The sequence below is a fragment of the Mustela nigripes genome, chromosome 1 (assembly GCF_022355385.1).
Source record: "Mustela nigripes isolate SB6536 chromosome 1, MUSNIG.SB6536, whole genome shotgun sequence".
Lineage (NCBI taxonomy): Eukaryota > Metazoa > Chordata > Mammalia > Carnivora > Mustelidae > Mustela > Mustela nigripes.
The window spans coordinates 136,965,597-136,979,449 of record NC_081557.1 but is presented as its reverse complement, the minus strand read 5'-3'; the positions used below and the strand labels follow the sequence as shown (position 1 = coordinate 136,979,449).

The window sequence follows — 13,853 nt, the reverse complement described above, 5'->3', positions numbered from 1 at the left end:
TGTGCAATGGTATTAAAATGTTTTAAGATACATTTTAACCTCCATTTGCAGTATCCTTTATATTTTATATTTTAAAACATACGTACCAAAGGCACCTGGGTGGTTCAGTCAGTTAAGCATCCAACTCTTGTTTTCAGCTCAGGTCGTGAGATCAAGCCCTGAGTTGGGCTCTGTGCTGTGCATGGATTAAGATTCTCTCTCTCCTGCCCTCTCTCTCTCTTAAAACAAACAAACAAACAAAAAACATGCAGACCCATGACAAAGAAATTCTGTCCTACAAGATTCTATCTTTAAAAAAACACAAAAAGCTACAAGCTTCTAATCAGAGTTCCCAAACTATTTTCAAATATTTAAAAAAAAAAAAAAAAAAAAAGTCCAGAAGAAAAGAAATCTGTCAAAGCCAGCAGATTTTTAAGAACCCGTGATTCCCTCAGCCACCTCTGTTCTGCAGAGGACAAACCTATGTTGTCTCTCAGTTACAGGGTCTGATGAGGTCATCTTAAAAACACATTCAGAGAAAACTGAACCCTTCAATGAAAGACTCAATAAATCACTTCCACAAAATAGACAGTAAATGAATTTAGAATGAGTTACAGTGGAAAGATGTGAAATCTCATTCTCTGGGTGTTCTTAAAATTATAACATTAACCCACATGTCTGAAGTCATTTAAATATTTGGCATTCGTGTAGTAAACGCTGAAAGGCAGAAAGACAAAAAGAGGGAGGTTACTTCCAACTAGGTAATCCTATAATTTTCCCCCAATGGAGATCCTATTTCCTGTCAACATACACGAGCTCTTGTTGTTGGAGTCTGATATTGGAAGTTCCACGGCTGAATTGTTAACACGCTTGTATTTAGTTAGGCTGGGTTTGATCCAGCTACCTGAGGTCTGTGGGTTTTTTCAATAAAATTTGCTTCAAATCGTCTATCACCTGGCTGGCAGATGCCAGGTAAGTTCAGGCCCGTGAGCAAAAGAGATTTTACTCTGAAGCTGGGTCTAGTCGTATCAGATAGATACTAACATCACTTCTTATTCCTTCATGAAATGAAATACACCCTGTTTTTACTCCCAGAGGGGTATCCAAAAACTCACAAATGTATGTAAACAGAAACTGCCTCTGCCATTCATTCACGTTCTCTTCTAATCTGCATGGTGAAGGCATAAGTTCAGTGATACCAATAGTTCTGCCAAACTTCGAGAAAACAAGAGCACACTCGCCAAATGTATTGTTCCAGGTGCATGAAAATACCTTAACAAGTTTCAGTAAATCTCACAAGTGTTTAATTCTAAAATAAATAATTGTCGAACAAACTGTCTCTAGATTAGAGTGTGCTGAGCCACTGTTTGGTTTCTATTACAGGTGAAGACGTTTGTGGTGGCTCATGGAGCTTCCATTCACCAGGCTGGAAATGGCATTCATTTTACTGGCTTTTGTTATCTTTTCCTTATTTACTCTGGCTTCCATCTACACTAACCCAGAGGAGAGGAATGAAGGTAAGAAGGGAAAGCTCTTTGAGGCTGGTCTCTATGTCTCTATGTCTCTTTCCAATCACCTTTTTGTATGGTTTGATTGGTTTGGTTTCTATTCTGTGTGAGGAGGAGTTTGTTTTGGGATGTGGTATGCACATGTGAGAAAGAGAGACAGAGTTTCTCATTAAGTAGCACAAAAAACCTATTGTGGCACTTCACCACTATTATTAAAAGGTTTAGAAATGGGGGCCCCTGGGTGGCTCAGTGGGTTAAAGCCTCTGCCTTGCTCAGGTCAAGATCCCAGGGTCCCGGGATCGAGTCCCATATCGGGCTCCCTGCTCAGCAAAGAGCCTGCTTCTCCCCCTCCCACTCTCCCTGCTTGTGTTCCCTCTCTCGCTGTGTCTGTCAAATAAATTAAAAAAAAAAAAAAAAAGGTTTAGAAATGGACAAAATTATCACCTGATTTCTGATCCCAGAATCTGGCAGATTTTATCCCTTGAACCTAATATACATATAATGTAAAATTAATATATATACTATAAAATTCAATATTTATTTATCTAATTTTAACTTTCACCATCTTCCCATTCCTGTCCCAAGTCAGAAATCTAAAATGTACAAAAAAGCCCAATGTTCTAAAAAGTTTTTAAAGGTAATTTTTCTACGAGGCAAACATAAATGAGTTTATAAGAAACAAATTCCAGTGCAGTATAGTATGGAGTGTGGTTGTGTGTGCACGTACGTGTGTATGTATGTTCAACCATACATGGGAAGGAAAAGGATTCAAGTTTTTTCTAATGATTTCTTGTCAAAGCACAAACATTTGAAAAATAGATAGAAGTATTTTAAAAATTCGACACCACATGTTTACCCATGGCCAGTAAGAACAATTGTTAGCAACAGCTTATACAACTTCAGTGGTGTGCTTGGTATTTCACTGTAGTTAGAGGCTCAATACAAACCTGATCAGGACTGGCCATTTTTAAGGCCAAAAATTTTACATATATATGAGGGAAATTATACACATTTGTAGAGATAAGAATAAAAATCATAAAAAGAAAATTGTGCTTCCTATGATTGTGATGCCCCTCCATCAATTTTTGATTCTAAAAGTTCTCTCAATAAGGCAAAATATTATTGTCTTTTTTTTTTTTAAGATTTTATTTGTTTATTTGACAGATAGAGATCACAAGTATGCAGAGAGTTTGGTGGGGGGGAGCGGAAAGCAGGCTCCCTGCTGAACAGAAAGTCCGATGTGGGGGCTCGACCCCAGGACCCTGGAATCATGACCTGAGCCGAAGGCAGAGACTTTAACCCACTGAGCCACCCAGGCGCCCCCAAAATATTTCTGTCTTGACATACAACAGAAGTAGAAAACAAAAGTCAGTGAATAAGTCCAATTCATACTGACATGCAGATCAGGAAACAAAACAGGAGTCCATAAGTCTTTTCCCGCTCCCCATTATGCTAGTTTAAAATGGGTTTGGTTGAAATAAAGAGTAAAACCCAAATAGCAGTTACTTTCACTAGATGATAATGTAAGTAGTAAGTTCATGGCTGACGCAGCACTCCATGGTATCCAGGACAGGCTAGTCCTCTCTTGATTCTCTCCCATCTTCAACTTCCAGCTGCTGTGTCACAGACCAATGTGACTGACCCATATTTTGCCATCATTTATGCATGCCAGTCCACACAAAGAAGGAGGAATGGCACACTTCTTTCCTTTGCGGGCACTTCCAGAATTCGTGTACACCACTTCCCTTTAGCCAGAATTTCGCCCGTGGCCATACCCAAAGGGAAACTACAGAGCAAATTCTTATTCTGCAAAGCATGTGCTGAGGTAAAGTTCGGGGGTTGTGTTCCTGAAGGAAGAAGGAAAACCAGAAGTGTCTGACAGACACATAGACTCTTTTTTTTTTTTTTTAATTTTATTTATTTATTTGACACAGAGCGAGAGAGAGCACAAGCAAGGGGAGAGGCAGAGGGAGAAGCAGGCTCCTCGATGAGCAGGAAGCCCAACTCAAGACTCAGTCCCAGGACGCTGGGATCATGACCTGAGCTGAAGGCAGACACTTAACCAACTGAGCCACCCAGGTGCCTATGTGTTCATAGACTCAAAACCGTGAATTAATTAAGGGGCTAATAGTCATTAAATCAGGGAACATTTGAGCTAGAAAGAATGATTAGAGTGCATCTAATCAACTGATTCTTAACCAGAAATGAATATTGAGAGCCACATTATGCCTATGTCCCATCACTACCTAGTGAATCTGCATTTCTAGGCATCATACCTGGCCACGTGTCTTTAAACATGCTCTCTTAGCTTTTCATCTTTGGTTAAGAAGTACTGAATCTGGGACACCTGGGTGGCTCAGTTAGTTAAGCGGCTGCCTTTGGCTCAGTTCATAATGCCAGGGTCCTGGAATCAAGTCCCACATCTGGCTTCCTGTTCAGTGGGGAGCCTGCTTCTCCCTCTCCCTCTCCCTCTACCTGCCACTCTGCCTGCTTGTGCTCTCTATCTCTCTCTCTTTCTCTCTGTCAAATAAATAAATAAAATCTTAAAAAAAAAAAAAAAAGAAGTAGTGAATCTAACTATTCGTATTTTAGATAGGATTACAGAGACCCAAAAATGTTAGTAAGTTTCTCAGGTGCTCAGTTAATTAGTAGAAGAGCCAAAACTAGAGCACAGGTCTCACAGTTCCAAGTTCACCCCATCTTCTATGCCATCTGCCTCCCTAATTATAATCCATGAGCATGAGGAGCCAAAGGATTAGAAGGGTCATAGAAATTTACCTTTCCCTTACATTTTCATATTCTATTGTTCATGATTTTCTTTTTCTCCAACTCTGTTCTTCCTATACCTATTGTTTATTTTCCAAGCTAAAGCTATTCTTTCACCTGAATACTATCACACTGACAGAACTAGAGCTAGCTTTTCAAGGGCTCCCATCAAAGAACACCTCTGGCTTAGCCCTCACTTCTCTTCATGACCACCAGATCAGTCATAAGCACAATTTTACATGAGAAGCAAAAAGCGTACCCTTTCCTAAATGTGATAAAACTTGTGAGTAAAATCCCTTTCTCAGCATAGCGGAGAATTGTAAGAGTCACTGAAAATAAACTTAAATGATGTGAATTTAATTTCACAGATGCAGGGGGTGCCTGGTTGGCTCAGCATGCAGCTCTTGATCTCAGGGCCATGAATTCAAGCCCCACATTGGGTATAGAGATTACTTAAATAAATAAATAAAAGCTTAAAAAATAATTTCACACGTTTATTAAAAATCTACAGTGTTAGGGGCACCTGCTTGGCTCAGTTGGTTAAGTGTCCAACTTTTGATTTCAGGGGTTGCCTGGATGGCTCGGTCAGTTAAGCAACGGCCTTTGGTTCAGGTCAGGATACCAGGGTCCTGGGATCCAGTCACACATTGGGCTCCCTGCTCAGTGCGGAGCCTGCTTCTTCTTCTGTCTCTCTGTCCCTCCCCCCTGAACACTGCTTGTGCTCTCTGTCTCTCTCAAATAAATCTTTAAAAAAAAAAAAAAAAAAAAAGGGCAACTGGGTGGCTCAATGGTTAAGCCTCTGCCTTCAGCTCAGGTCATGACATCAGGGTTCTGGGATCAAAGCCTGCCTTGGGCTCTCTGCTCAGCAGGGAGCCTGCTTCCCTCTCTCTCTCTGACTGCTTCTCTGCGTACTTGGAATCTCTCTCTGTGTGTTAAAAAAAATAAATAAAATCGTTAAAAAAAAAAAACCTCCTGATTTTGACTCCGGGTCATCTCAGGTCATGATCTCTGGGTGGTGAGATCCAGCCCTGCTTCAGGCTCCCCTCTGGGCATGAAGCCTGCTTAAGATTCTCTCTCTCCTTCCTCCTCCCCACCTATCCCCACCCCTGCCTCCACTTGCTAACACACACACACTCTCTCTCTCCCTCTCTAAAAAAATGTCTAATGGTCTCAAGCTCTAAGTAATGGAGGATCTAAAGATGAATAGAACGCAGTTCCTACCTCTGGAAGCTGATAAGCTAGTGGAGGATTCAGTTGTATAACCAGAGAAAAATTCAATAAATGGTCTACCAGAGATTTTTACTAGGACAATGGGGTCAGAATGGAAAGATCTTACTCAGGGGGCACTGAGATGGGCTTCACAGAAGAAATGGCCATCTTGGTACAACTGAATATTGACAGTATAGGGTGAGGTAGAGCATATTCCAAATAAGAAAACAACTTAAGGAAAACTACCGAACTGGAAAAATTTATACATATATGTGTGTGTATACATACACATACATATGTGTGTATATATATATACATGTGTATATATATAGACACATACATATATAGACATACATATATACACACATACGTATATACACATACATGTGTATATATATACATACACATATATATATGACTGATAGAAAATCAACTATAATTTGAAATGTAAATAAGTCCATCAAGAAATTGGCAAGAACTAAACACTGGCCAGAACTTTCTCAGTCCTTTCAGAGGTCAAGAGAGGAAGCAAACATGTGACTAGTGTCACCTTTAAACCCAAGAGATGGAGGCCTCTGTTTTCCATCTCCCACTTGAAAGCAGTAGTTTTCAAGCTCTAATTTGCATACAGATCACCTAGTGAGTTTATAAAAAAGTATGCTTTGTTCAGTAGGTCTGGGTGGGGACCTAAGATTCTTTTTCTAACAAGCTTCCAGGTAATGACAACATTCCAGAAGATAAGTCAAGCCACTGATGTACACATTCCTAGTGCCGGGGTGATCTAGGTCATCTGTGTGCAGCAGGTGAGGAGAGACCTTGGGTATGTGGCTGCGCTGCACACAGGCCAGAAAGCAAGTCCCCCTATAGTACAGAACAGATACAAAGGCAGGAAGAAAAGAGATCACAGGGAGCACCTGGGTGGCTCAATGGGTTAAGTGTCAGCCTTTGGCTCTGGTCATGATCTCGGGGTCCTGGGATTGGGCCCTGCATTAGGAATCTCTGCTCAGCAGGGAGCCTGCTTCCCTCTCTCTTTGCCTGTATCTCTGCCTGGTTGTGATCTCTCTCTCTGTCAAATAAATAAATAAAATCTTAAAAAAAAAAAAATGGAAGGAAGGAAAAGAAAAAAGACCACAGATCCCACTCTATTCTTGCCTCAGCTCTTACAAATGTAAGGAATGGATGAGTTTACATTTTAAAAAATTATTTTTATATTTAGGAGATTCATAGTCATTCCTTAAAAATCAAAGTATTTTAGTACTACAAGATTCCATGCAACTCTTAATAGTTTATGAATCCATATCTCATTTGTAATTAGCATTCTAAATTCTCTTTCTCTATGTTTTTTTTTTTTTGTGGTTTTGTTGTTGTTGTTGTTGTTGTTGTTGTTGTTGTTTTGCAGATTTTACCTACTTATTTGACAGACAGAGATCACAAGTAGGCAGGGAGGCAGGCAGGGAGGGAGAGGGGGAAGCAGGCTCCCCACTGAGGAGAGAGCCCAATGTGGGGCTTGATCCCAGGATCCTGGGATCCTTGATCCAGGATCCTGGGATCACCACGGGAGCCAAAGGCAGAGGCTTTTAACCCACTGAGCCACCCAGGTGCCCCTTTCTCTTTTCCTTTTTATAAGGAAACAATTAAGACAACCTTCTTTGTTAAAAGAAGGTGTAATGTATGACAAAGCCCTTAGATACTTCAGGAAAATTTATTTGTTGAGAAACTGACCAATATCCTGCATTTGTTACCATAAGGGGTCACCACATAAAACTTTCAAACACTGTCAATTCAACAACTTTTCACTGGAAGGAAAGTTCTGGCTATTTTGATCTCTAACTGAATTTACATAGATTATTTACCTTTGACTGCTTAGAGGTCTTTAGGAATCTTGCTTTCATTCTGGACCATAACATATATTTTAAATATTAAACTGAAAACTTAAAATTTAGCTCTTACTTATACATTTGAATCCAAAGAAGAACAGAATTTAGTCACTGTAGAAAATCATGAAACCCCAAAGAAATCTTGCCTGCTCAAGGAAACTTCACCTAACACCACTGTGATCAAAAGTCTTCTGTGGACTTCAAAACTACACCAACACATTCTAGCATTACATACACACCCAAAATTCGTCATCCCAAGACCATTACTGTTTTTCTTTGAGATTCATAAGTACCTACTTTGCTGCTATATTGTCTTAAAAATAATAAAATAAAATGTGTAGCTGTATCATTATAGAATTAATTTACAAGGTGCCTTTCCAAAGATACTTTAAGAATCCACTCAACCTGGGGGCACCTGGGTGGCTCAGTGGGTTAAAGCCTCTGCCTTCAGCTCAGGTCATGATCCCAGGGTCCTGGGATCTAGCCCCACATCAGGCTCTCTGCTCAGGAGGGAGCCTGCGTCCCTTCCTCTCTCTCTGCCTGCCTCTCTGCCTACCTGTGGTCTCTGTCAAATAAATAAATAAAATCTTAAAAAAAAAAGAATCCACTCAACCTGAAAAAAAAAAGTCTTATTTTGATGACTTGAAAATTGAGAAAAATAAAAGCCACATTATAGGAGTGGAATTTAAAATGAGAGAGAGCTGCTTTTTCCCAGTCCAAGACACGGCTCACCAGACTACCCCAGCTCACTGTCAGCATAAAAAACAATGATGATGACAGTGTTTACCAGGTAAAAGGAAGGATGTAAAAGGCCGGGTGCTGAGCACTTCAGGTGTACTATTTCCTTTCATCTTAAAACAACCCTATGAGATAGGTAATAATAACCTCACTATTTTACAAGCGAGGACACTGACACTTTAAACCTTAACCTTAGATCACTCAGCTAATAAGCAACAGAGCCAAAGTGGAACTCTGGTATAGGACTTAAAAACCTGTATATGTAACCAGCATACTCTCTTTCTAGATTACCCTGAAAAAGATACTTGTTTTAAGAAAGAAAGAAAAGAGAGAGAGAGAGAGAGAGAAAGAAAGAAAGAAAGAAAGAAAGAAAGAAAGAAAGAAAGAAAGAAAGAAAGAAAGAAAGGGAAAAAAGAAGGCAAGGGAGGAAGGAAGGAAGAAAATGCATACACGCCTCCCTTTATTCCTACCAAGGACTTTAATTGGCTAAAAATATATAACACAATAAAACCACATTCCCAGAAACTACATTTCTGGGTGGCTAAGTAAAGGAGGGAATCTAGACAAAGAGAAAACTAAGGGTGGGAGACAGGACTGGGTGAGATGGTGAGGAGAAGGCTCGCATACCGTTTCAGCAAAGAGTATAGACTGCGTTATGAAACATTACTTCATTCATGGCCTGGCCCTGCCATTTGGTGACTCTGTGACTTAGGGCAAATGACACAAATTCTCAATCATCTGGGTACTGGGAAAGGTGATAACACCTGCCTCATAGAGCTGATGTGAGAACTGCATGAAATAAAGCATATGAAACACAGAGGGGTGCCTGTTATTGGAGTTTTCTCATTTGAAGTCTTCATAATTAGGAGTTTAGATAGAGTACTGAGGATCTTGATAAAGTAAAGGAAAATATTTCTACAGAACCCAAACAGTCTGTATTCATATAAACCATCCACATACTGGGTAAATGTATTTCTTTTAAATCAACAGCCATACTATACAACCAGTATAAATCAACTACCTACAAGAGATAGAAAGCTGATGTTAGGGAAGGGGAAGGACCGCTGGAATTGCGCAGGCAAAGCCACTTGTCAGTGTCAAAGCCACTTGTCACCCAATTCAACGCCTGGGTGGCTCAGTTGGTTAAGTGTCTGCCTTCAGCTCGAATCATGATCCCAGGGTCCTGGGGTTAAGCCCCGCATCGGGCTCCCTGCTCAACAACAACTCCCTTTCTCTCTGCCTCTCCCCTCCCATGCTGTGTCTCTGGCTCTGCTCTCTCTCTCAAACAAATAAATAAAAATCATTAAAAAAATCTTTTGCCCTGAAAGTAGATTCACTTTAAATAAACTTTTCCACTACTTGTTATTCTCCAATTAAAAAGAAGTTTCCTGTTACAGAGGTATATGATGTTAGTCACCATCAGTTACCATCAAAGAAATTAGCTGGATACATGCTGCCAAGTTACCCACTTGGAGGGAGTGGGTCAGACTTTCAGTCTTAGGCTTTCTTTAAAGCCAACCCAGAAGAGAAAACTGACAAGTCAATGTTTACCTGAGCTCTGTGCTTCAAACAGCTCTAGTTAAGAAATCCCTCCAACTTTTGTTTTCCAGAATCCCCCGACTCTTGTGTTCTGGGGAATGGCTTACTACAAAGAACCACCTTTCTCTCATATGACGTAGATAAGACTGTCCACTCTTTCTCATGATTTCCATAAGACTCTCCATGACTCCTTTGTTTACCTGTGACAGAGCCAAACACAGACCTTTCCACTTTTGCCTGAACCTGCTGACAGGGAGGGACACGGACCCTCCAATTCTGTGCTCTTTGTCTCACGAATGATCTAGCTGAGATTAGAACTGTTTGTCTTCCTGAAACTAGCTAGGCAGAGAGATCAACATTTCCTGCACAGCTGACCGACAGACTTTCTTTGATTACAAAACAATTCCAACTGTAAAGCACTCACGGTGACTTTTCTACTCCCCCCTCTAGTTGTCTAAGGTAAAACCACCTTGCCGAGACCATCAGCTTCAGATCTGGGATGTTCTCCCTTTTACCAGAGCTTGAATAATATCTGTATCTTTACTTTTTTAAGAGTTTTGTCTTTGAGAAAACACAATCTCGTCCCTACATATAAGAATACGATATGTATATGATAAAAATACATAATACAATGGTTAGCAGAAATACAAGGATTTCTGGGATGGAGAAAAAAAAAATAGAAGTAGTGCTCACTAGTAAGACTCTCATTGGGGTCTGTAGCTCAGTGATTTTGAACTTGTTTGACTGAAATCCACTTCCAGATCCGTTCCTACCCAGACACACACACACTCATCCACATGTGTACAAATGAAATGAGACTTTCATAAGATAATACTTCACTTCACCCCAGGTGACACACTTTAAGACTTTGTGTTGTGTTCTCTTTGTCATCTTCTTTTTTAGTATTGATGGCAGTCCTCCTAATAGACTATATGACCCATTAAATTTCATTACGTTCTAATCATTTCTAAATTCTAAATTCAGGGAATACCAGCAAATACAGCTGGGGAGACAATTTCACAAACTACAGGTTAATCCCTGAGGCAAAAATCTTCACTAATTTACCACTGTCTAGAAAATAAAGTAAAAATTCCCAAAACACTTTGGATTCTTCCAAGTGAGATATTTCCACTTACCTACTAATAATGCCTTCCTCTTCTACCTGAATCTTATTTATTCTTTAAAGCAAAGGGGCACCTGGGTGACTCAGTGGGTTAAAGCCTTTAAAGCCTCTTCCTTCGGCTCAGGCCATGATCCCAGGGTCCTGGGATCGAGCCCCACATCCGACTCTCTGCTCAGCAGGGAACATGCTTCCCCCTCTCTCTCTGCCTGCCTCTCTGCCTACTTGTGATCTCTGTCTGCAAATAAATAAATAAAATCTTGGGGAAAAAAAAAAGCAAAGTTCATTTTCTCTATTCTATAATCAATCTAACCGAAAAATAAGTTCTTACAGCACCTCTGTTATATATCACTAATTTGATACTTATCTTTATCACCCTGTATTATTAATTATCTTTGCTTGCATAGGAAATGCAACCACAAAATAACGAAACAGAACTCCTTAATTTGTTACTGGAATCAACAGGCCATTCAGCAAATATAGTTTTATTTCGTACTGTCTACAAGAAGACACTGTGCTAGGCACTGAGAGAATGAGAAATTACCCAGTCACCAGACTTGTCTTTAAACTCTAGAGTTTTTTGTGGGTTTTTTTTTTAAGATTTTATTTATTTATTTGACAGAGATCACAAGTAGGCAGAGAGGCAGGTAGAGAGAGAAAGAGGAGGAGGCAGCAGAGAGCCCGATGCGGGGCTCGATCCCAGGACCCTGGGATCATGACCTGAGCCAAAGGCAGAGGCTTTAACCCACTGAGCCACCCAGGCGCCCCTAAACTCTAGAGTTTTATAGGAGAGTTGAAGTAAATAAATAAAAGTACAAAATAATTTTGTCCCCGTCAAAATAAAATTCTTAACCTCTGTATGAAGGCTTTCTTTGAAAATTCAAAAAAATAAGACAGTTGACCACCAAAAGAAGTGTTTTAAAGAAAATAAGAAAGGCCATTTTGCATGCCCCTGGAATACAAACTTTGTAACACAGAGGTTTGGTCTGTCTTAGTCACTGCTTCACCCCAGCGTTTACAACACTGCCTGGAACAGAGGAAGCTCTCAGTAACTCACTGCTGAATGAGTTAATAAATAATACTGGCATCTTGGGGCACTCGGGTGGCTCAGTTGGTTAAGCATCTGCCTGCAGCTCAAGTCACTATCTTGGGGTCCTGGGATCTAGTCCTGCATCAGACTCCCCCGCTCAGTGGGGAGTCTGCTTGTCTCTCTGCCCCCCACCTCCACTCATACTCTTTCTCTTTCTCTTTCAAATAAATAAATAAAATTTTAAATAATAGTATGAATACCTGCAGCTTTTATTTAGACAAGTTCAGCATGAGTTCCAAATACTATTAGCAGAGAGGACATTGTCTTTCTCACACATTCTAGAACTCCTTCTGCTGCTGCTACTAACAGCTCAAACTGTTTCCTGTATATTCCTCATTGAACTCTCACATTAAATTTATGAGGCAGATCCTTCTACTCTATTGGATCTAAAATCCTCAAAGACGACCCACCGGAGTCCCGTCTATAAAATCCAGTGAACTTGTAAATGAGCAGAACGGCCATAATGTGTGCAAAGTTAATATCCACATTATTTGTAAACCTCCTTCTGGAGACCCAGGAACGGGGGCACAAACTGCTTCAGAACAACACTACTCACTCTGGAGAGGCTCTTCTGGCAGCACTCAAGGTAGACCTGATCACCCTTTATAGCAGTCAGGCTTGATAGCCATGAATTGAAACCAAATTTTAACCTCACTCAAACAAAACCAAACGAGGATGAGGATACCTGCTGGACAGAAGAAATCATGTGATGCTGCCACAACCAAATAGAAAATGGTGTGGGGGCATTTCCCTTTTTGCATCACCCAGACCGCCGCTTCCTTTTATTTCCTTGAATTGTGAAGAATTGTTTTCCATCCAAGTCTTTGTTCTTCCCTTTGTAAGCCGGACGGCATGAAGCTACAGTATTGGTTTAGAAGAGGCTCCTGTCACGGCCTCTTTGTATCTTCAGAGACTAGCACATTGTGACGCAGCCTGGCTGTTTCCTGCCTGAATGACCTTGTCGCCCACCTGCTCCCCGGGCCCTGTCTTTGAAAGCTCTCTGGTCTAATGACCCGTAGGAAGTGATAAAATGTAAGTGACCCATAAGGGAATTATAAGGATATTCTGGGTAGGTAATGATCCTTCACCAAAGGTGTGTCCAACCTCCTGACGAACAGGAGCCTTTCCGACATCCCCGTGCCAGACGTTACCTTCCAGAATGATCGAGGGACTGCCGTAGAGCAGCCCTGGTGTCTCCGAGCCAGGGGCACCGAGCTTCAGGGAGAGAAAAGAAGATAATTTTCAAATTATCTTGGAATTCCTTTGCTCCCGGAACTTTTTATCTGTTAAAAGTTTGTTGAGATGTTTCAGCTAATGCTAGCCAGTTGTACCCATGTGACCAAAAAGCCCTGTACTCCTTTCTACCCTTCCTACCTGAAGAGACCCAGGAGAAAACAACAGTTAGAATATTTGTATTAGCATCAGCTGGAAATGGCTCGAGTCCTGTCCCTGCTATTTTACTTGCAATGTGACCTGAGCAAGTTGTATGAATGCTCCGAGGCTCACTTCATTTACATGATTCTAATTACCCATGCAAGGCTGTTCTGAAAACTAAAACGTGGTACTATATTTAAAATAAACAGGGGCACTTGGGTAGCTCAGTTGGTTAAGCGACTGCCTTCAGCTCAGATCATGATCCCAGCATCCTGGGATCGAGCCCCACATCGGGCTCCCTGCTCAGCAGGTGGCCTGCTTCTCCCTCTCCCTCTCCCACTCCCCCTTCTTGTGTTCCCTCTCTCCCTCGCTTGCTCTCTCTCTCCCCCTCTCTGTCAAATAAATAAATAAAATCTTTAAAAAACAAAACAAAAAGCCTATTATTAAAAATTAATAGGTTAACCTGCAGCACAGATGCTGCATTCATTATTTTACTGTTTTTGTTGGTTTTGTCCATGGCTATTCTTAAGAGAATACTCTAGGCATTTCTCCTATGTGTACTGTTTCTTCGCTCCAAATCAGCAGAGTTGTGTAGAAGTAAGTCTCACTTCTACAGCACCTTACAAGCTAGTTCTAATTTTTTCACTTGTGGT

General features: G+C 40.8%; 1 protein-coding gene across 2 annotated transcripts in view; it reads left to right on the top strand.

Moving 5' to 3' along the window:
- Positions 1–13,853, top strand: part of SMIM31 (small integral membrane protein 31) — a 47,079-nt gene that overhangs the window by 15,144 nt on the left and 18,082 nt on the right. Inside the window, exons 2-3 of one of the 2 annotated variants that reach the window (XM_059393968.1) lie at positions 1,363–1,496; positions 8,408–8,904. In XM_059393968.1, the coding sequence (XP_059249951.1) occupies positions 1,385–1,496; positions 8,408–8,559 (264 nt within the window). In that variant the 5' untranslated portion in view covers positions 1,363–1,384 and the 3' untranslated portion in view covers positions 8,560–8,904. Of the gene's footprint in view, positions 1–1,362; positions 1,497–8,407; positions 8,905–13,853 lie in introns of those variants that run through there. The other variant, XR_009403096.1, reaches the window with a different exon arrangement.